Source organism: Anabrus simplex, chromosome 8 (assembly GCF_040414725.1).
Source record: "Anabrus simplex isolate iqAnaSimp1 chromosome 8, ASM4041472v1, whole genome shotgun sequence".
Lineage (NCBI taxonomy): Eukaryota > Metazoa > Arthropoda > Insecta > Orthoptera > Tettigoniidae > Anabrus > Anabrus simplex.
Window position 1 is genome coordinate 16,319,775 of NC_090272.1, and position 25,009 is coordinate 16,344,783.

At 40.2% G+C, this 25,009-nt stretch overlaps 1 protein-coding gene across 1 annotated transcript in view; it reads right to left on the reverse strand.

Annotated features, from left to right (window-relative positions):
- LOC136879203 (WD repeat-containing protein 73) overlaps positions 1–25,009 on the reverse strand; it is a 257,255-nt gene that overhangs the window by 83,436 nt on the left and 148,810 nt on the right. Inside the window, exon 5 of the mRNA XM_067152998.2 lies at positions 18,709–19,002. Coding sequence (XP_067009099.1) covers positions 18,709–19,002 — 294 coding nt within the window. The remainder of the gene's footprint in view (positions 1–18,708; positions 19,003–25,009) is intronic.

Genomic DNA, 25,009 nt, shown 5'->3' on the forward strand with positions numbered 1-25,009 from the left:
GAATTTTGGACTCCTTTAGGCAACACGCATCCTCAATTCAGAATTGTGCTTTAGAAGCAGTCCCTTGGTCAGTAATACTATTGTTTATGATAGTTTCTGAACTGGATCCACCGATTGTTTTAAATTCATATCCATCCATTCATTCTTAATCATCATCCTGTTTTTTTAAAATTCTGGTCAGTGGTTGATTTTTAACTTTTAAACTGTCATTACAATTTGTCTCATTTTGTACCATTAGGGGCTGTTGACCTAAGTGTTAGGCCCCTTTAAACAACAAGCATCATCAGCAGATTTGTTATACCTACACCAAACTACAGACTAGGGAAGTATCTTTTACTAAGATACATGCATAATTGAAGAACTGAAGATCCATACACAGGTAAGTGGGTCGCCTTGTGGTAGAAGTTGAAACTGTGTAATTTGGGAGAGAGCAAGCCCGTGTGGTAGGTCTATTACGCGTCATAAGAAACTGAGCGAACTGGCTGTGCAGTTCGATGACAATGCTGTGAACTTGCTTTCAGGAGATGGTGGATTCAGGCCCTACAGTTATAATGCCAATTTAAATGGTTCGTTATTGGACATTATACTTTTCCAGCTAACTCATTCCTGGCTGCCAGCGTTTCACCCCTGTGTGCTAGGTTGGGCTCACAAGATGCTGGCTAGTGCAAACCATGGAGGCCACTGCGTAGGCTACTTGTTGTGTTTTGTTTTTTTTGCATTTAACTCCGTTCTTCAATTTGTTTTCAACTTGAGTTACGATGCTCACATAACCCGTAGCTACACATTTCTTTCCTGGCTGAAACCCGAGAGGCGACGGAAATTCCACGTACTTACGTTGATATATTGAACTCGGAAGGAAAATCTATCCAAATACATCTCTTCAAAATTCCATTTATTATCCTCATTCCATAATTGTAACACTAGATCTGTCACTTACCTCACTATTCCCATCAACCACTCTTCAATATATAACAGATCTTTCATTGTGGCTGGGTCACGACTTTGGAATTCACTCCCAGCTACTGTCAGGAACTCAAACTCAATATCGAAATTTAAGACTGCATGTAGAGATTACCTGTTGAATACCACTGATTGTTTCATGTGTATGATGACGTATGACAGGTTGTGTGATGGTGATTATTATTATTATTATTATTATTATTATTATAATTATTATAGTGTAATGTACATAATATTTAGCTCCTTACTCATGTACATAGATCACTTTCATGGCCATACTTATATTTCCATTTACTTTATTACTTATTGTGTTCTCTTTATGCATTGCTTCTTTTTTTCCAGTTTGTATCTTACTTTTCATTATGACTTTGTCTCTTTCTCATTATCTATACGCTCCGAATTTTATTCTATTTTATTTGTTGAACTCTGCTTGCTTTCTTTCTTTCTTCATTATATGTTGTCCAAATCTGTAATTTTTAGCTTATCTTTGATTTTATGATAGAATAGTACATTTCTTTTTTGTCTGGCCATGCTTGCCATGCTACGGTAACCGAGTAGACCGTACAGCCAGGGACTCGACGCCGAGTGTTGGGCGGCGGAAAATAACCTGACTCCCCACAAGAGCCAACGGCTTCGGGCGGATGAGCTCTTGTGGGAGGGTAATGGGCCCTCAGCAGAGGAAATGCTGCTGAAATACCATTGAGCTGCAGCGTCTGTACCCCAGAGGGGCGGCTGCAAAAGGCGTCTGTTCTCCAGGTTAGGGGCGGCCTAATTATATGCTGGCAGTAGCTATAAAATGCCCTCAACGACAGACGAAGCGACCCGTCGGTTGAGGAATCATTTGTCGCATCTATGGCTACGTCTCTTCTAAATTCGGAACATACTAGGGCGTCCCCTCAAAGCGACGCGCGCCACTTACGCCCGAGTGACGTGATAAATGAGCAAGGGTTACCTACTCATGGACGGGGTAGGCTAAAGAAGCTAGTTCAACCCAAACAACTACTGAGATTTGCTACTCTCAATATTGGTACGTTGACAGGCCGACATCGTGAACTAGCAGAAATGCTTAAAAACAGACGTGTCAACATTGCCTGCATCCAGGAAACCAAGTGGAAAGGTTCAAAGGCAACAGAAATCGGAGATGGCTACAAACTCATCTATCATGGTACCAGTACACGAAATGGTGTAGCAATAGTCGTCGACCAGAACTACTGCAACAATGTCACCAGTGTCAACAGGGTGTCAGATAGGCTTATGTCTATCAAGATTGACTCAACTTCCATCACTGCCCACATTGTATCTTGCTATGCACCTCAAACTGGATGCACTGAGGATGAGAAGGATGAATTTTGGAACAGTCTGGATGCCCTCCTTCGAGCAATTCCCCAGGATGAGTCCATTATTCTTGGAGGAGATTTAAATGGACATGTCGGGTCTCACAAAGAAGGATATATGCGATGCCATGGAGGACATGGGTTTGGTGTGCGAAACGATGACGGATGTCGGATACTCGATTGCGCAGAGGCTCATGATCTGATTGTTACCAACACATATTTTAAAAAGAGGCCAACACATCTGGCTACTTATACAAGCGGTGGTCATGCTACTCAGATTGATTATTGGCTAATCCGTAAACAAGATTTTAAGCTGGTAACGGACACTAAAGTAATTCCGTATGACAGCATTGCCCCTCAACACCGATTGCTTGTCCTCGATATTCGTAGCAATGTTACACAACCCAAACCTAAACCTAAGACTGGGCCTGACCGAATTAAGTGGTGGCGGATGAATGCCCAACGAAACGAGTTGATGACAGCCTTGGCAAACTTCTCCGTGAAGTCCGATCAATCGGTTCAAGACATGTGGAAAGATGCTGTGGAACAAATACATCAGGCGGCGACAAAAACGTTGGGAAAAACCATACCCGGACGAAAATATATTGATAAACAAACCTGGTGGTGGACAGACGAAGTCAAGCAAGCAATCAAGGAGAAAAAGATAGCCTACAAGACTTGGTGGAACTCACGTCTTGATACTGATCTTCAGCAATATCGCGACCTGAAATCTGCAGCAAAAAGAGCTGTAGCTGCAGCAAAGGACCATTATTACCAGTCACTATACGACCAGCTTGACACACCATCAGGAGAAAACAATATATATCGTCTTGCTAAGTCCCGTCACCGTTCAACTCAGGACATTGGACACGTAATGCACATCAAGGGAGCCGACGCCAAACTGCTACGAGATCAACAATCCATTCTCCAGCGTTGGGCAGATTACTTTAATAACATCAGCAACAAAGAATTTACGCATCCACCAATTTCTAGTCCTGATCCTATCGTAGACCCTGTTCCCTCAATTACATCCGAGGAAGTAATGCTTGCCATTAGCAAAATGAAAAATGGAAAAGCAACTGGTCCAGATGACTTACCAGCGGAAATCTGGAAAATGCTCGGAAAGCCTGCTTCAGAGTTCCTTGTCTCACTCTTCAACCGAATCATCGCCGAGAAACAGCTTCCACACACATGGACAACTAGCACAACAGTTCCAATCTGGAAGGGAAAAGGAGATGTGAGTGATTGCTCGACCTATCGCCCTATACGACTCCTCTGTCATACTTTCAAGATCTTTGAACGTGTACTTGACAGCAGACTCAGATGTATTGTCTCTGTAACACCAAACCAGTGTGGATTTATTAAGGGATGCAGTACCATCGATGCAATCCATGCCACACGCCTCTTGATGGAAAAGCACAGAGAGAGACAGAAGAGTGTACACATGGCATTTCTAGACCTAGAAAAGGCTTTTGACCGTATCCCACACAAACTTATTTGGCGAGCTCTTCGCTGTCATGGCGTCCCTGAAGAGTATGTAAGCTGGGTGCAACTTCTGTATCGCAATTCCACTAGTGTTGTCCGGAGTCCTGCTGGAATCTCTCCGCCTTTCGATATCACTGTGGGTGTTCATCAAGGTTCTGCCCTTTCACCATTGCTATTCATCCTCTGCATGGATACGGCAACAGCTGACATACAGACTTCACATCCCTGGACCCTTCTTTATGCCGATGATGTGGTACTTGCACAAGAAACCCGTCCTGAACTCCAGCATCAGGTTCAAACGTGGAAGGACAGACTGGCTGAAAATGGACTGCACCTCAATATCCAGAAGACAGAATACCTGGAATGTGGCCCCCAAACCAGAGGTACCATAAGTATCAGTGAAGAAGACCTGCAGAAGACCATGCAATTTAAGTACTTAGGATCCGTCGTCACCTCAAACTGTGACACCACTCCTGATACTCGGATGAGGGTAAATGCAGCTTGGCTCAAGTGGAGACAGGTCACTGGAGTCCTCTGTGATAAAAAGATGCCTCAATATCTAAAGGCAAAAGTTTATAAGAGTGTGGTACGGCCAGCAGCGATCTATGGGACTGAATGTCGCCCCATGACGAAACAACAGGAGCAAATGTTGACAACCATGGAGATGAAGATGCTTCGATGGTCCATGGGGCTGACCCGATGTGACCACATAAGGAACACGGACGTCCGGCAAAGGTTTGGTGTCGCGCCCATCATAGACAAAGTGAGGGAAGCCCGTCTCCGCTGGTACGGCCACGTCATGAGAAAACAGGACGACTCAGTTGCCAAAACAGCGCTCCACATCAACCCAGAGGGAACAAGACCACGAGGAAGACCGGCAAAGAGATGGACTGACAACATCAGGGCAGACATGCACAGTGTTGGCTTAACACCAGAAGATGTCAACGACAGACAGAAATGGAGGAGATGTAGCAAAGCAGCAGACCCTGCAAGTCGGGATTAATGCTAAGAAAGAGAGAGAGTACATTTCTTTAATATATGTATTATCTGTAGATTAATTATGTGCTTCTCAGCCCTCGCATGGCCAATTAGCGCGGGATAAGGGGCAGTTATTACATTACCTGGACAGAATTAGGGATTTGTTGTCTCTTGAGTTGCCGGAAGTTGAGCGGGAGGAATGTCAAGCCTTACTAGTACAGTTTTCGAGAATTTTCCATAAAATCATAGTAGGGAATAAAAGGTATACTTTAATAAATGTCCATGCACCAACAAATGACAAAAACAATAAAGATAGAGAAGGAGATGAAAACTTTTGGAAGGAACTTGATTACATATTATCGAAGATCCCTGATGAGCATATAAAAATCTTACTTGGAGATTTCAATGCTAAAATAGCCAGAGAAAAGAAGTATCGCACAGTTGTAGGAAAATGGCTAGCTCATAAATTAACGAACAAAAATGGCCAAAAATTAATTGAACTTTATGCAGATCATGGACTCGTTTTGCAAAGCACCAGATTCATCAGGCGACCACATAAACTTATGACATGGAAATGCCCTAATGTAAAATTGGGAGAGTTTCAGATTGATCATGTTGCTATGGATAAAGATTATCATAAAGAAATTTATAATGTCAGAGTACTCCGTGGGGTAGACATTGACTAGGATCGTATGTGTCGTCTTCATCATCATTTCATCCCGACGCGCAGGTCACCTACGGGTGTAAAATCAAAAAAGACCTGCACTTGGCGAGCCGAACTTGTCCTCGGACACTCCCGGCACTGAAAGCCATACGCCATTTCATTTCATTATATCTCAAAAATAAAAATCAAGTTTGTTACCTCTACTAAAGTGGTAACACCAAACAAGGCACAAACAGAGTTAAAAGGGGAAGGTAAGAGCAAACTACACAATACAAGAAATCACTACACACTCGGAACAGTAGCTGGCATTACGCGGATCTTCAACAAAACATGTACGTAAATATCAGTAAGGCCAACTAGTGAGCAACAAACCGGGAAGATGAAAAGGGCTGGGAACCTACCAAAGGCATGGACATGGCGTAGATAGCGGATTCCGAAATAACTGGCCGTGATCCTTAGATTTGAAGAATGTTATTTACCAAATAATTTTACAAATACGTTTCACATACAATTCCAAGTTACGAGCTATAAGTTCAGTGATATACATAGCTTATTTTGTAGCAGTGTAAACTCAAATTTCAAATCAACAATACATCTATTTACCAATGCAGTTGTACGATGCAATATACAGTGATGTGAAAAAGGTTATCCAAAACTTAGCGTACCTAAAGTGATACAGAACTACCAGAGGCAAACCCCAAGGGAAATAATATTTAACTACAATCTACATATTTTAGTGAAACAACAAGTGGGAATGCCTCGGAAACAAACAGGTAAGCCCAGCTGAAAAACTAAGGCGTCATAAGTAACTAATCTGGTGAATCTAGGCGAGGTTAGGGCAAACTCCTGTATGAAAAGCAAATCGGAACATTACGGAAATTTTAGCAGGAATGGAATTCAAGAGTGCTTACCCGAGGAGAGTGCCATACTGGAAACCGGGGGACTTCAACCAGATAGGCTGCTCGCAGACAGATAGACCAAGACCGACAGATTTCAGGATACAGAATTAATTCGAACACTGCCTCGCTCACTATATATAGGAAATTCCAGCCTTGGAGGCAGCCAATCAGCGTGCACGAGTTCCCTATCGCCACCTAGACTCACCAATCACAACCTTACTTTCGATCGCGAACTTTGACTAACATTCTAGAATATGCCTGGTCGCGAATGTCGTATTTCCAGAACAGTCAGAAATATTTTCTAGAATACATTACAAACAAAGTAACACACCCTGTACAAAAGTTATGTCACGTTCTGGATCTTTCCAGGAACTATAGAACAGAATTCTACTATTTACAAATGCACGTCACCAATCTTACACAGTACAGGTTAGGTCATTACGTTATCTTATGCTCTACAAATAACAGTACAGGTTAGGTCATAATAAATAAAACATTATATAGTACTTCACCAATAAAGTCTTTAAAAAAAAAAAAAAAAACATACATTCCACTCACACTACATAGTTCACTTGTAACAAATTTAACACCAAAAAGGAAACACAAATGTAATCATCTCCCAAAGCAAGGAGAAATTACGATCCCAGTTACTTAATAAATAATAAAAAATATTTAGAGAGATCCAAAACACAATTAAATGACAAATTAGAGATGATGATCAACAAACTTAAAACCATAACTGAAGAAATCGCTCCAATTAAAAGGAAAAAGAAACATGCGTGGTGGAACGGGGAATGTGACAAAGCAATTCAAGCAAGGCACAAAGCATGGTTAAATGATCAACAGAGGAAAACAGAAAAATCTCGAGAACTAATTAATGCCAGAAGACAAACAGCTAACGAAATTAGGACAATTAAAAGAAATTATCAAAGGAAACGCTTAACACTATAGAGGAAACATTCAATCAGCATAAAACAAGAGACTATTACAACATTCAAGCAATATCAATCTAAATTTACCCCTCCCACACTTATGTAAAGAAATAAAAATCGCACACAATAATCAGGATAATGCTAACATCCTTGCAGAATACTTTAAAGAGTTACTTAATTGTGAGGATCCTGTGGAACATTTAGAATTTGACCCTAATCCAAAAAATAAAACTCCATTACAAAAGATTATACCACCAGTTTACAATGAAGTGAAAACAGCAATTAATGCACTTAAAAACTACAAAGCAGCAGGAGAGAATCAAATAGTAGCAGAAATATGGAAGAATGCTAATGATCAGACTATTCAAAACCTACATAAATACATCATTGATATTTGGAACACGGAGAAGCTTCCCAAGGAATGGAATACAGCGATAATCCACCCGCTGCATAAGAAAGGTGATCGCTCTGATCCAAATAATTATCGGGGGATATCCTTGCTTGATATTACATACAAGATTTTATCCAAGATTATATACACAAGAATCCAAGAACAACTCGACCAAGAACTTGGAGAATATCGGGGAGGATTTCGACCAGGTAGAAGCTGACCAGATCAAATCATTAGTTTAAAATGGATAATGAAGCACCAAAGAGTTCGAAGTAAGGCTCACGTTTGTAGATTTTAAAAAAGCATATGACAGTATTCATCGTGAACCATTATTAAAAAGCCTTAAAGAATTTGGCTTACACCAAAAACTTGTTAACCTCATTAGTACGACTTTTAAAAATACAAAGGCAAAAGTTAAATTTAGAGGTGAATTATCAGAATCATTCACTATAAGAACTGGACTTCGACAAGGAGATGGACTTTCACCATTGTTATTTAATAGTGCATTGGAGAAGGTTATGCATAAATGGAACAAGAAATGCCAACCAACTATAAAGATCGGTAGAAATATTAAACTCAACTGCCTTGCTTTTGCGGACGATTTAGCATTACTGGCAAATACAATAGAAGAGGCTAAATTTCAAATTGAACAACTAGAAATTATAGCTAAAAAAATGGGATTACAAATTTCATTTGAAAAAACAGAAATGATGCCAACTTTTAAAGTTGATTTACCAGTTATTCAACTGAACAGTAATAAAGAGATTAAAATTGTTCAGAAATTCAAATATCTTGGAGAAATAATAACATGGAACACAAATGAAAAAGAAGCAATAGAACACAGAGCAACTATAAACAAGCACAAAGACTTACCTGGCCAACCTATAAAAAAAAAAAATCTCTTTTCGATAAACGCTAAGCTGAAACACTATAATTCCATAGTTAAACCAGAGGCAACATATGCTAGTGAAACTTTCAAATTAAATGTAAAATCTACAACAGAGAAATTACAGAAAACTGAGAAGAATTCTTAGAACAATTATTAATAAAAAACACCAAGTTGATGGACAGTGGAGATTGTTGCCTAACAACATTGTCTATTGTGAATGTGAATCAATAATATCTACAATGCGTAAAAGAAGAATTTCCTTTTTCTGTCACATATCAAGATTACCAGACACCAGGATATTAAAACAACTATTCAATTACTTTTTGAAGAATAAAATCAATAATAATTGGTTCAAAGAAGTTCAGGATGATTTGGAAGAATTGGGTATAACTCAGCAACAAATCAAAGACAGAAAAGAGAAGAGGATTTTGAAGAACAAAAGCATAAAGGCCACCATACACAGAAAGCTAAGCTAAGCTATGCTACGCTAAGCAATGCCAAGCTGTGGTGTGTTATGACACGAATAAAAAGCTAAGCTAAACTACACTAGGCAGCACTTTTATTGTTGCGCTGTTGTAAATAATCAATTACTCTCTATGCTCGGTGGCATGATATTTCTTTCTTTTTTTCTTTTTTTTTTCGAAGGGGTTCGAATGGCTGTGATTGTGTTGGTGTGGGGGTGGACGGAACAGATGATGAATCAGATATATGTGATAAGGAGTGTAGGTCTTCGCATTCCGGACTCTCAGTCATCTGGGTGGTTACTTCAGTTATCTCTTGACCTCGATATGTTCCCTGCCTGTCAATGTTTGAATGTGTGCTATAATGAAAATTAAGCTATTAACACACATCCAAAGGTATATTAAGAAATGACACATGGAGATCTGTTTATGGAGAATGAGCATATTGAACTGCGTGTTTGAAGCAGAAGACAAGGCCAGTCTGCCTTGTGCTTCAAACACAATTTTATTAGTGAAATGTTCATAATGTCTTAGCTGCAAAACATAACAAATCGAGACATTCTTATTTTTTTATAACCTCGAATGAATTACATGCATTCGTTTTAAATTATAATATACCAGGTGAGTTGGCCGTGACGTTAGGGTCGCGCAGCTGTGAGCTTGCATCTGGGAGATAGTGGGTTCGAATCCCACTGTCGGCAGTCATGAAGATGGTTTTCCGTGGTTTCCCATTTTCACACCAGGCAAATGCTGGGGCTGTACCTTAATTAAGGCCACGGGCGCTTCCTTCCTACTCCTAGGCCTTCCCTATCCCATCGTCGCCATAAGACCTATCTGTGTCAGTGTGACGTAAAGCAAATAGTAAAATACCAATAATAATAATAATAATAATAATAATAATAATAATAATAATAATAATAATATACTCAACACTTACAACTTCATCGATTTTTAATATTTAAAAATATTTTTAAATATTAGCCATAAACTTACTACGTTAAAGTGACAGCTCACCTTCTTGTAGAAATATAAGGCAGAAGGAATTCCATTTGTTTGTGGAATTTCCACTCCTTCATTTTTTCCCTTCCTGTCCACTTTTACTCTCTTTTTGCCTCTTTAGTGCCTCCCTAAAACAGTCTTTTCCATAAATTTTTAAGTTCTTTACTTAAAACAATACATGTTATTATTTTTATCTTTCATGTTCTTTGTAACTGTTGATATATTTAAGAATATGGCATACAGTTACATAACAGGCGTTTCAACTGTATCTGCTAAATTGTAAATACAATGCGTAAAGCCATGTGAAAAATGTATTCTTCTCAAACAATTAGAACTCTCAAAATTGTGATTCATCATCATCATTCTAAACCATCTCCAGTTTCCCGGGTGTGGTATATGAGCCTCCTCCATCTCATCCTGTCCTTGTACCATTCTTCCTCCACCAACTTGTCCCAATCATGACCTCTCAGCAGTACATCGCTCTTAACTAAATCTATCCATTTCCTTCGTGGCCTTCCCACGGGTCGTTTTCCTTCTACCTTTGTGTCAAATTCCTTCCTTGCAGTTCTGTTTACTGGCATCCTCTTCATGTGACCAAACCACTTCAGTCTTGATATCTGAATCTTATTGAGGAGAGAATCATCTATTCCTACTTCTTCTCTAATTTTCTCATTCCTAATCTTGTCTTTCCTGGTTTTCTGGATCATAGTGCATAGGAATTTCATTTCAGCTGCCTGAAGTTTGGAATTATCTCTATTGGTCAGTGTTGTGGTTTCGAGACTGTACGTAAGAATTGGTGTATAATAGGACTTGTACAATGTCATTTTTGTTTTCATGGGTATTTGCTCATCCCACAGCAGGTGTCTTACCTGGTGGTAAAATTGTGTTGCCTTATTGATTCGATTGTTCACCTCATGTTTTGCTAGGTTGTCATTTGATATAACGCTACCCAAGTATTTGAAAACTGGAACGCTGTCCAGTTGAGCTTCATTTAACATGACTATTGGTTCTGCTCCTTCCCCATACACTTTCATCACCACCGTCTTGGTCTTGCTGATGTTTAAACCATATTTCTTAAACTCCTCATTCCAGCTTTGTATTCTCTCTCCCAATTCCTCTTCTGAGTCACTCCAGATCGCAACATCATCTGCAAATGTGAAGGCTTTGATATCTCCATGTTCTTTCCTTTTAATAGATTTCATTACTACATCCATTACAATAATAAATAGAAGTGGTGACAATGAGCTGCCCTGCTGCACTCCTCTCTTTGTTTCAAACCAGTCCGACAAACCACATCCTACTTGAATACAGCTTCTGTTTCCACTATACATTTTCACTTTGTCTATAAGGCTGTCTCGCACTTGAAGTTCTTTCATGCAATGCCAAATTCTTTCCCTTGGTATACTATCGTATGCTTTCTCAATGTCCAAAAATATTAAAAATAAAGGCTTGTTCTTCTCCCAGTATTTTTCCATTAGCATCCTAATTGCAAATATAAGGTCTGTAGTTGACCTTCCTGGTCTGAAACCATACTGCTCTTCTTCCAAAATTGGTTCAACAATATCTCTGATTCTGGTCTCTATTATTTTTTCCAATATTTTCAGGACATGAGACAGTAGTGTGATACCTCGGTAATTAGTACATTTTCGTCGGCTTCCTTTCTTGAACAGAGGTACAATGATGCCCATCTTCCAGTCCTCAGGAATAGTATTTTCCTCCCATATCTTGTTAAGCAGTCTGTAGAGCCACTGGATTCCTGGAATTCCTGCTGCTTTCAGCATATCTGCACTTAGTTCGTCTATGCCCACTGCCTTTCCTTTCTTCATGCTCTTGAGCGCATTTTCAACCTCAAGCCATGTAATTGGTGGTTCAGTTGTGGTTGTGGTTTGTGAACAAAATTGTGATTATATTGCTAATTTATAAATGGTAGCCAACTAACAATCAATTTGAAGTACTATACTTATTTCCTGCCAACAGTTTTCCTTTCTTGTCAAGTCTCTGTAGTAATTTGATGACGTATCATAAAGGCAGGGATATAATTTCACCTCCTCAATTAGTCGTTCTTCTGCGTAGCTTAGCTTAGCTTAGCCTAGCTTTCTGTGTGTGGTGGCCTTAAGTCTCAAACTAAAAACAGTTCAACGGAAACAATATACTATATCGGACACACAAAGGGCTTCCAGGTCGGAGAGGATGAGAAAGTTCTGGGAGAAGAAAAAGAAGAAATTAACTCAAATGTATTGATTTCAGTGCTCCAATGTGGGCGTAAAATAAATAAATAAATAAATAAATAAATAAATAAATAAATAAATAAATAAATAAATAAATAAATAAATAAATAAATAAATAAATAAATAAATAAATAAATAAATAAATAAATAAATAACCATACTTATGCATAGAGGTAAATAATGAACCTGTTTGTGTGTTACTAGACTCTGGGAGTAGTGTCAACTTGATGAGTGAGACCTGGTACGATTCTATGAAAACTGTTTGCAAGTTACCTACATTAGAACCTATATCCTTAACCTGCCATGCTGCTAATCCCAATTTATTGAATATTGTAGGATCACTACAGGTCAATATTAGAGTCCAAGATTTCACATGGAAAATGCCAGTACTAGTAGCAAGAGATATATCCTGTCAGTTCATAATGGGTGCCAATTTTATTGTTAAAACAGGCATGATTTTGGACCTGCAGTTCGACAAATTCCATTTTAAATTTTGAGCAAGAACCTTTGAGCTGTGTGATTGCTCCCCTATTTTGCCTTGTCACTTTAACACTGTTTCTGAAGATTCTGACGAACCCAAGCTTTTGATTTTAATCATTTACCCGAAGAGCAGGCCAATCAACTGAGGAAACTCTGTGATAAGTTCCCTGATGTCTTTACCGACAGGTTAGGTGTCACCAATGTCTTAGAATACAAATTTGAAGTTACTGATAACATACCTGTTCACTCTCCTCCATATCAGTTATCACCTCCCCAAATTAAAGCCCTTAAGGCTATTATTCATCGAACTCTCGCTGACGGAGTGATACGCCCTTCTAAGTCAGCCTATTCTGCTCCCATGTTTCTGGTACCTAAACCGCAAGGTGGTTATCGTCCTGTAGTTGACTATCGGATGTTGAACCGAAAGGTGGTCCTTCAATCTGTCCCCCTTCCTGATTTGCACTCTTGTTTTTCTTGGTTCACTAATGCAAAAAGTTTTACCACTTTCGACTTAAATCAGGCCTATTACCAGACACCTCTTGCCGAAGAATCCAAGCATCTCAAGCCTTTGCGACCGATTGGAACCTTTATGAATTTGAGCGTGTCTCGTTTGGCCTGGCGACTGGCGCTGCTGTCCTTACTCAGTTACTGGATTATGTTTTGTCTGACATTAAGTTCAAGTTCGTCTATAATTACCTTGACGATTTGGTGATCTTTAATTAAACTTTCGAGGAATACCTTGTTCATCTCAATGAAGTGCTTGAAGGACTGCATAAAGCAGGGCTAACCCTCAAGGCCACCAAGGTTTCCTTCGCACAACCCCAGAAGTCCTTCTTAGACCAGATTGTGTCGGGGAGGGGTGTCTCAATCGATCAGTCTCGTACTGCCGCCATCCAGAACTTTCACACTCCAAAGGACGTCAAAGCTGTAGCCAGTTTCATTGGCATGGTTAATTTTTTTTGAAAATTAATTCCCAATTTTGCTGAACGGGCAACCCCATTAAATGCCTTGAGAAGAAAGGATGCCAAATTAGTGTGGGGTGATGCCTAACGTGAAGCCTTCATGGACTTGAAATCCACCTTATGTAACGCTCCTGTACTGGCTATGCCAGACTTTTCTAAACGCTTCATTCTTCAGACTGGCGCCTCTTCCTCAGGCATATCTGGTGTTCTTCAGGAATTTCAAGACGGGCGTCGTCCTATTGCTTATGCTTCTCATGCCCTGAATCCTGCTGAACGAAATTATTCCATTTATGAGTTGAAAGCCTTAGCTGTTGTCTTCTCCTTAGAACGCTTCAGAATGTACCTGGAACATCTTCCTTTTGACCTGGAAACTGGTAATCAGGCGTTGAGTTGGGTATTGGCCAAGCCGCGAAGGACTGGTCGTCTAGCACGTTGGGCAGTGCACATCTCAGCCTTCCAATTTGAAGCCCGCCACATGCGTGGTACGAAAAATGTTGTGGCTGATGGCCTCAGTAGGATGTTCTATCCAGGCAGGTCTGATCCTCAATCAGAGCCTGCAGACCCCTCTGCTGAACAAGTATCAGCCTTTGTCTATGTAGTTCTCACTGACTCTCCTTTCCTTTTCAAGGATATAACCAATCATCAAGAGGACGATGCTGAGCTAAAAGTTATTATCGATAGGATTAAATCCGGTGAGCATGTTAACCCTTACATCATTAAGAATGGTGTATTGTGTTGTCCTGCTCGCGGTCGCAGAGACCCCAAAATTGTAGTCCCATCTATCCTTGTCCCGGCTCTCTTCAAATATTTTCATGGATCCCCAGTGGGCGGTCATTGGGCGTTTTCAAAAAGAGAGAGAAAATTCGTAAACACTTCATTTGGAAATCCATGGATAGTGAGATCCGTACCCTTGTCAAGTCCTGTAAGACTTGTAACATCAGTAAACCCGCCCCGAATACTCGTCTAGGTATCTTATCTTCCAAGCAAGCTTCTCGCACAATGGACAGACTGTTCATAGACTACGTTGGGCCCTTGCCGAGATCTCGGAATGGTCATCGTTTCATACTTGTGTGTGTTGACAACTTTTTGCGTTTTACGTGGCTGTTCCCCATTCGTATGGCTAATGCCAACACCACCATCTTGTGCTTGAAGCAGATATTTGCCTCATTTGTACCCCTGTCAATTTTTGGTAAGTGATAACGCAAGAGCCTTTACTTCTGTCCAGTTTCGGAATTTCTGTTTTGATCTATCCATTGCTCACGTAACCACTACCCCGTATTACCCGAAGCCAAATCATGCTGAGAGAGTGAATCGTAACCTGAGATCTGCCCTCATCGCTTATCACTCCACTGACCACTCCAAGGGGGATTCATCACTAAATTGGTTGTCGTTTGTACTTAACACTGCCGTCCATGAAAGCCACAAGCAAACCCCTGCTTCGTTAATGTTGGCTTTTACTCCAAATTCTCCTCTATCTAATCTGTGGTCAATTAATGATCTTCTGCCTGACGATGCCAGCCCAGAAAAGACCCGAGCTAACTGGCACCGTGCACGAAAGAACTTGAAGGTCTATTACGCTAAGGTCCAGCATAATTACAACCACGGGCGAAGACCGCATGATATGTCTGTGGGTGACCAGGTGTTTATTAAAAGGCACCCCGTCAGTAGCGCGGCGGACCATGTTATCAGTAAGTTGGCCCCCCAGATTTTGAGGTCCCTGCACCATCTTAAAGTTCCTTACCCCGGAGACATTATTGGTGAGCGATCCCGAAAGGAAAAGGATCAGCAGAGTCCACCTCTCCCAGGTGAAGGTACCTTAAGTCATGTAGGGAGGGGTAAATACTATTGTTGGTGACCATGTAGATTTAGTTGTAAGCTATTTGTACGAGTTTGTTATAAGGTAATACTAAGTTTTATGGTACGGTAGTTGTAAGTAGTTGTGTAGGTAAATACTTCAGGTATCCTCTAGTGTAATGGATTTAGTATTATAAGTTAAGTAGGTTTTAGTTTAGGTCACCGCTTGGAATTTATTCCCCTTAGTTTCCTTTCACCCCCACCGTAAACTTGTCAAATGAATGAATTATAGATAGTGCTTACCCCGGGGCTAGGTGCCCTAATATCCCTGGTGTGCGAGGGAGAGCCCCTACTACATACTCATTAAGCCATCCATTGGGTGACTCTACGCAATATCTTTGAGCCCAGCAGCATAACTTTGCCTCAAGTATTCCTCTGTCTGCTGCGGTTTGGTTTATGTTACAGTGGCTGCAGTGACCAGCTCCTCCTGACGGCAACCCAAAGTGCCGGGCTACCATCCGGCACCACAATCCTGTGACGAACATCCTAATGGAGGCTGTCTGACTGGGCGGTGTCTCACCCATCTACTTATTTGGTGCAAGATTCCACTGGACTGCAACTTACCTAGCTACCTGGTTTGGACTGAAACTGAATGGAGGCTGGCGGCAAACGGCCGTGTCGGCAGCCACATCATCAGCAAGAACCTGTGGCCTAGCTGTGCTGTGACTGGTGTGAAAAATGGTGCAAGATATTTAGTCCGTAACTTCGGCCAAAAAGGAGGCCTTGAACACTGTCTGACAAGGAAGCGAAAAGGTTATGGATTACTAACAATGTGCAGAAGGAAAGAGTGTACATCCTTTGGTGGACGGAGTAGAAATTGTCAAAGTAATTGTAAAAGGTTCAGAAGGCATTTTGAAGTGTAGTGTGACTATCCATGTGGACTTTTATGTGGTATTTATTGAATAGGTGGATCAATGAACACCTTTATTATTTTGGAAATTTATAGGTAAACTGTAAACTCCAGGGCTACTGAAAGGACCTTTTGGTGTAGTGACAGTTTGTTTTGTTTATTGTTGGAAAATCAAAGCGTTTCCAGAAGTGATCGCCTTCCCCCCCCAGTAATATTATGTTAATGGCCGAGCGTGGCTCGACTTTCGGGGGGAGGAAGATGACACAGGTATAGAAGATTTTATTTGTAAACCTTGTTGAGTAATACTTACTGTATGATCTGAAGTATGGTGATAGAATGTTTTATTTGTATTCCCATGTAACTACCTAACCTGTACAGTGTAAATATTTTGGTAACATATGGTATTTGTAACTAGTAGGTTTCATTTCTATATTTACTGGGACTCTCCAGAAAGTTGTCACATAAATTTTAGAACAGGGTGTGTTAGCCTTTGTTAGTTATGTATTCTAGAAAGTATGTTCTGACTATTCTGGAATTGGAAGATTCGCAATCGTATGTATTCAAGAAAGTATTTAAACATCGCGACTGAAGTAAGTGTTGTGATTGGTCAATGCGGGCAAGCTCCTGTGTTCTGATTGGGTACTCCAAGGCCAGGGTCCCCTTTAAAAGGGGCTAGGCAGCATTTTGAAGGAGGTCTGATGTCTTAAGTCTCTGAGCCGTCTCGGTCTTGCCCTGCCGAGCCTCCCGAAGTTTCTTTCTGTCGGGTTTTAGTTCCATTAAGATTCCGTTGGTGTATCACAGGAGTTTGCCCTAATCACCAATCTTTTGATCACATGTGAAAAACGAGTTTTGATTTCACTCTAAAATGTAATAGTATTGTATGCTTCACCTTACCTTCAATATTGTATCTGTAGAATTTGATTTGTACTGAGATGCACTTGCTTAACTTTTGAACTGGAGGCAAAGCTCTTGTCTAGGAATATCTATACGGTAGTTTGTCTAAGAACATGTATATGATGTGTAGTGTGTATCTAGATTTGGTGTACAGATGTATTTGTTTCGGAAGTAATTTGTACTGCTGATTTTGTAAATAATATTTTGAAAACCAGAGATCGCTGTTGGCCTTTCGAAAACCGCAACCTTCGCCCCTCCATGGCGCTTCGTAAGGTTTCCCAGTAACCTTTCCACTTTCCTGGTTTATTATCATCAAGTTGCCCCTATTGACTTTTACCAGTATTGTTATCGGCAGAGTGCCGCGTAGTTCATCAGATGTTTTATTGTATGTGTAGTGTCTTAGGTACCGTGGGGGTAATTGCACTTATTTTCCTTTCTTTACTGTAATTGTGTGGCCGCTGAAGTAACGGTTACAAGTTTGAAGAGGGGACTTCTCACACAGCGAGACGTTGGAGGATTTTACATAATTTAATCACCATAAAGCAACATTCATGCAACGTATCACGCAATATCTTATGGAAATGCTACCAAATGTTATTCCCAAGGTGACACTCATATCCATGAAGATTCCAGTGAGAGCTCACACATTGGATATTACAGACTATAAACAAACCAATATCATCACAAGTTTTTTAAAGCATATCAGGGTTTTCATCAAATGTATAATAATTGTAAACACCCCTTTTTAGACAGAGCAATTGTATACAAGCTTTTTTTAATGCACGGTTAACACAATTCACTAGTCGTAACTATCCACATCAGCCGGATGTTTCTGCAGAACACATAATACACATAAAAATACATTTAGTTAAAACAATTGGGCCGATGACCTAAATTTTAGGCCCCTCTAAAGAACAAGCATCATCATCATTTAAAACAATTCAAGTCAGCACAACCATCTTAGGTAGTAGGAACAGTGGCTGAAGATGCCTAAAAAATAGGCAAAATATGTCCCGCTTATGACATAACAATAACGTAAAAATATTTATGTAAATTTAAAAAAAACATAATGTATTGAAAAGGTGGACTCAAAAACTAAAAATTCTTTTAGAAAGTATGCATTGCTCAAAACAGAGCCAACGATGAGGTTTATAACTTGTAATATTGCTATATTCCAAATTCTCATCTTCCACAACTGCCCCCCACCCCCCCCTTTTTTTTTTTTTTTTTTTTTTTTGAGCGTAGTATAGGAGAAGAGATTTTGCTTAAAAATTGTAAGGGGAATGTGTTTGGTTTCACATCCCACCAATTGCTGTTACAGTTTTCAGAGATTCTGGGGTGCCAAAATGCTTGTTCATATTACTGGTTATGTTCCTTCAGTCTTGAGAGTGGCTGAAATGTCAACATATTGTCTACAAGGCCAGTAGAAAATTGCTAATAGATCTTACCTAATAGAATACAGCATGAAGTGTGCTTAGAACGCACATCAAACACCGGAGTTGTTCCAGTCTTCATACCACAAAGGCTCACAGCATTTGGCGAAACAAATTCAGGTTTAATCAACTCCCCGTTGCCATCACCCTGGGTCCATTTGATGGATTCTTTGATCCTACTGTCATCTGTGCTCATGAGCACCAAGTCTTCTCTATCGGTCGAGACCATCGCTACTAATGAACCCTTATTGTACGATATTCTTGGAGATACTAAGTCACATAATGTTCTCCCAATCCATGACACAACACCTGGAATACAAGAAAATAACCCATCCTGTACATTTTAAACAAAATAACTTTTAATAGTCATTCAAACCAAATCCTGCTATGAGGGGGACGAGGTCAAAGATGTTAAAATATCATATATGAAAGCAGATGATTATTTGCTCACCAGATGACCTTGTAGTTACCAACAGAGGATATTCTGACTCTTGAGGCTTCTGAAAGGCACCATCTGGTACCTACCTGACAAGGCTATTGAATGCAATTTAGCAACAGTTCGCGGGTTCCAACAGGTGGCCCACTGAAACCTCGGTCCGTTTCAAAATTACAATAACATCCGACAGATTAGGGTTATCATACACAGCTTCAATCATCCAAGCTTTGTTTATTGAGTGTAGTACAATAGAAAAGCTTCTGCATAAACAATGCTGTTCTACCAATTACACCAGCCTGTGAAAAAAAAAAAAAAAAAAAAATCTCCGGCGAAAGGTTGAAGAGGTGATTTACCCTAATTTAGGTGTGCTGATTTCAAATATGTAAACTGTTTCTGCCTATCATGCATTTTTTTTTTTTTTGGCTATTTGAAATCAAAATTTGACATATTGTAATTTCAATAAAAAACACCATAATAGAGAATATATGTAATTTTAATGGGATATGATAAAATTGCAACGAATATACAAAAAAGTAACATGTTCACTGCTAGAATGTATGAATCTCACTACAAGAACACTATTGTTTGCTGCACTTTGATGCGAATGAACGCTATGTTGATTTGCGTGTGTTCCTCACTAGTGCTATCTCGCACTAGACACCAACAGTAATCTGATATTATGGAGACGTCCCATCAGCCCTGATACCTTCGTTCCATTTCTTTTAGATCCTGATGGAACCGCTCGCCATGTTTCTCACTGAATGTGCCTAAATTTGTAGGAAAATAATCCAGATGACTGTGCAGGAAATGTAATTTTAAGCTCATGCGGCAACCCGATTTCTGGAAGTTGTACAGCATGGTTTCCACAATTTGCCACAAACATCCTTGAAGCGTGTTTCGTTCATTGTTGTACTCAATGTCAGATCCTTCATAGGCTACAAGTAACAACTCTCATAGTTTTTCCGTATTGAAAATGACATTAGGCAAAAATATCTTAAAGATAATTTAATAAAACCACCTATTCAATACATACCCCGTTAAATGTGGTTTAGATCTACATGAATTTATATAAACTTATCAGGTACATGTTTCACCCATTTTGGGCATCTTCAGCCTGTGGTCAACCTTAAGGTCAAGGTCCAGGACCTTATTTAACCATATATAGTAAGAAATGTGGACGTTAATGTTAAACAGTAATAACCTCTTAAAATTAACATGCCACAATAATATTTTAAAAAATGTGAATAACTAAGATTCTTTATTACTATCCGGAAAGGTTTCCCTGCTGCTTGACCTAGACTTTCCAGGTTATTACCAAAATCTTCCCACGACTTCTTTTTGGATTCACCAACTATTTGTTTCGCTCTGTTTCTTTCAACTACGCACAAATCCCTGTCTGCCTCGGCCCTTTTTTGGAGCCATTTCTGATAAGCCTTCTTTTTACGTTTACAGGCTGCTCTGACTTCATCATTCCACCAAGATGTTTGCTTTTTCCCATCTTTACATACAGTTGTTCCTAGGCATTCCTTTGCTGTTTCTACTACAGCATCCCTGTATGCCACCCATTCACTTTCTATATCCTGAACCTGCTTACTGTCTACTGTTCGAAACTTCTTACTAATCATATCCTCGTCCTGGAGATTTTCTACCCTTATTCGTTTGCAGACAGATTTCACTTTCTCTACCCTAGGCCTAGAGATACTTAGTTCACTACAGATCAGATAGTGGTCTGTATCATCGAAAAATCCGCGAAAAACTCGTACATTCCTAACAGATTTCCTGAATTCAAAGTCTGTTAAGATATAGTCTATTATGGATCTGGTACCCCTAGCCTTGCATGTGTAGCGGTAAATAGCCTTATGCTTGAAGAATGTATTCGTAACAGCTAAACCCATACTAGCACAGAAGTCCAGCAAACACTTCCCATTCCCATTTGCTTCCATATCTTCTCCACATTTACCAATCACCCTTTCATATCCTTCAGTTCTATTACCAACTCTCGCACTGAAATCGCCCATTAGCACTATTCTATCCTTGCTGTTGACCCTGACCACGATGTCACTCAATGCTTCATAAAACTTGTCAACTTCATCCTCATCTGCACCCTCACATGGTGAATACACGGACACAATTCTTGTCCTAATTCCTCCCACTGCCAAATCTACCCACATCATTCGCTCACTTACGTGCCTAACAGAAACTATGTTGCGTGCAATGGTTTTCCTGATAAAGAGCCCTACCCCAGACTCTGCCCTTCCCTTTCTAACACCCGTCAAGTACACTTTATAATCTCCTATCTCTTCCTCATTATCTCCCCTTACCCGAATATCACTTACTCCAAGCACATCCAGATGCATCCTCTTTGCTGACTCAGCCAGTTCTACTTTCTTTCTTCCATAAGCTCCATTAATATCGATAGCTCCCCATTGAATTCCATTTCGTTCGCCAAGTTGTTTCCAAGGAGTCCCTCGCCTGTCAAATGGGAGTGGGACTCCCTTACTCCCATAGGTCCGAGGCTTGCTTAAAATGTTCTGAGCTCGGTAAATTCATGAAATTGATAAGTCTATATAAATTCATGTAGATCTAAACCACATTTAACATGGTATGTATTGAATAGGTGGTTTTATTAAATTATCTTTCTTTGCCTATCCTCCATAAGCTTCCAAATTTGGAGGCCGTCAAAATCATCTTCCTTAATTTTGACAATCGACAGTCCTGGAAATTTTTAACAAAGGTATCGAAAGCAGGGACTGCCTCTATCCAAACTCTTCACATACTGCTTCATGATTCCCAATTTAATATGTAAAGGGGACAATAACACACTTTGAGGATCAATTAATGGACGATTTACAATGGTTTTTTTTTTTCTCCAGACATGAACCATTTCTTCTATGGCCACTCACAAGGGAGTTAGCACAACTTGCGATCGCAATTGCAGGTGATTTGTGGTTTGTATGAATATGTTTGAGGTGCTGATCACAACACTGTATAACTTAAGTTCCATCGCCAATTACACTGTAAGTTACAAAGATTCGCTATTCCACTCAAAGTAGACCATATCGAACATGATATCGTGGCTTTAGTAACTTTAGACACCGTAAACATTTTCTCTAGCTACTTTAGTTATTTTACGTGTATGCTATGGTCGTCACACGCTGCGTCGTGTCCAAGGTCACCCGACACAGTTGCCGATGCGACATCTAGGGGAACCAGACAGACATTCCGCATAAGAGCAAGGAAGGTAGTATAATAGGGACCTCCATCTGTGTTGTATCTGTTTCGACTGTTCATAAAGTTCCTTCTGTTGTGGTGTTTCCAATTTCGTAGCGAGTCACTGTCACCGTAATTGTGTGATAATGAATCCTGCCAATATAGTGAGTATAATTGTTCGCCATTACAAACACTCACGAAGATCCAGAGAAATTACAGTAAGTGAGAGAAATGCAGCTGCATTTATAATCAAGGTGATAGACGAAACAGTGGCAACCAATGGTAATAATATACATCAAGAACATACAATAGACTATATTGAAGAATATGAATGCGCAGAGGAAGACGTGTCTGATTGTGAAAACATTATGGATGATCCAGAACCTGACTGTGAGGAAAGGTCGTTAATAAAAAGTGATGGAAGCCAGTCATCTGCGTATCTGCCAAGCCCACCGGAGAGGAAGGGGTGGGATGCTGTATCTTTTGAAAAGGCAAAGGAGATAATTTAATTCCAAGATTCGGGGAAAACCAAACGATTAAGCTTCAATACAGTACAGAAACTATATCGTATGGTGCAAGACGTACATCATCTACAATATTTACGTCGCGTAGTAGAAAAAAGGGAGCTAGGGTAGCGCTCAAAACTTCCCTTGCTTGATGATTATGTAGCTGAAAAATTCAGGGTGGCGAGAACTGTTCTAGGCGCTAATGTTCATGACAGGGATATTCGTGCTTGGAGTTTAGAAAAGGCTCGAGGAATAGGACTAACTCAATTCACTGAATCTATCCATGGATGGGTTGCACGGTTTAAACAGACACACCATCTTGGTTCATGGGCAATAACAAAATGTGTAACCACTAAAGCCTCGAATACAGATGGTGACGTGAAGGAACAATGTGACAAGTTTCGCTAAGAGGTAATGTCCCTAATGAATACCATGGAATGTATACAGATTTATAATACCGATCAAAGTGGTATATGAAAAGAACTTTACTCATCGCAAACTCTGCATTACAAGGGAGAGAAGTCGGTTAGAAGTTCGGTGCGGAGTGATCACGCAACAACTCATTTTTACACCATCCAACCTGTTACTTCGGCAAGTGGATACGTGTTTCCCACGTTGCTGGTTATTTACCAGGAACCTAAAGGTCAGTGGTTTGCGAGTAGTGTAACATGCTGAAACCACAAAATATGGTTCAATTTGCTTCAAAGTCCGGCCTAATAATGAAACAAATCATGACGCATTTCATTCGAGATGTCTACTTCCCATGTGCAGCACAGGAGTATCTTCTCCTGGTTGATTCCCTCGGGACATATCGTGACAGAACGCATATCGATGCTATCCGACTTCAAAATATGGTGTATACAGTCAAGACCATCCCTCCTGGGTGCACACCTTACATTCAGCCGCTTGATGTGCTATTCTTCCGACAGTTCAAGGTGGCGCTGAAGCGGATTGAAGATCACATTATCCTTCACGACTATCAGTTCACACCATCATCGAGGGATTCCATTTCGTTGGTGATGTGCATTCTACACAATCAGTTCTGTTCTCCAGTCTTTGCTGACTTTGTTCGGTACTGCCTGGACTGTAGCTGGATATGACGACTTCAGATCAGAGAGGTTTCAATCACCACCTGCACGTATTTTTGATGTTCAAAAGCCGTGCAACTCAGAAAACTGCTTATTGCAAGCATTCATGAAGTGTTCTTACTGTGATAAACAACTCTGTTTCCGGCACTTTCTACCCGGTGGACATGCTCATCCTCGTAATCTTTTGCCAAGAGCTACCAAGAACCCATATTTTGAACTCGGTGCCTGAACATGCGCGTGATTGTAAAGTGCAGTGTAATTGTCGATGGCACATATTGTGCGCATATTTGTAATGTACATGTAAAAAGACTTAAATACAAACCAGACAGTTTTTGCAATTGCGATCAAAAGTTGTGCTAACTCCCTTGTCAGACACTAACCAGTGACGATTCCTGTCCCGAGAGTCCCACTCGTACAGAAAAGGCGGGAACTTTGTATATCCCTCCTTGCTGCCCTAATATGATACCGCACACTTTTAAATCACAGCACAGTAACCATCTACGTTCATTGTAGTTCAGTTTCTTCAACACTATAGATAAATTGTGATAGATTTCATGAAGAGATGTTGAATGGGCGACTGGCACTGAAGCAAGTTTATTTCCACTGTGCAGAAGAACACCTTTGAGACTTCTTTTACTGGTATCAATAAATAGACGCCAGTCCTTTGCTGGGTAAATAGTTCCAAGACGAATCACGCCAGGGATATCACAGCAAAAGTTTGTCTTTGTAAACAAAAAACTGTATCAAAAACATATCATATGTAAGGTTTTTCAGGCATTTGCTCTATTAACCAGCGTTTCGTCTTAGGTCTGACACTAGACTCATCAGAGTGGGATGAGTCAGACCCAACCCACTGACGCTGGGGTGTATGCAGGTGAATTTATCAGAAGACCTTATAAGAGGCATTTTTGACATGTTCCATTGGTGAAAAATATCCAAGTCCCTCCTTGGGAATTTAGAATTTTCCATTCTGAATTGCTAGGCGGGCAATAATTCCATTGTGGAGATTTATCTCCCATATGCAGTTATCAGACTGTGTCTCTTATAAGGGCTTCTGATAAATTCACCTGCATACA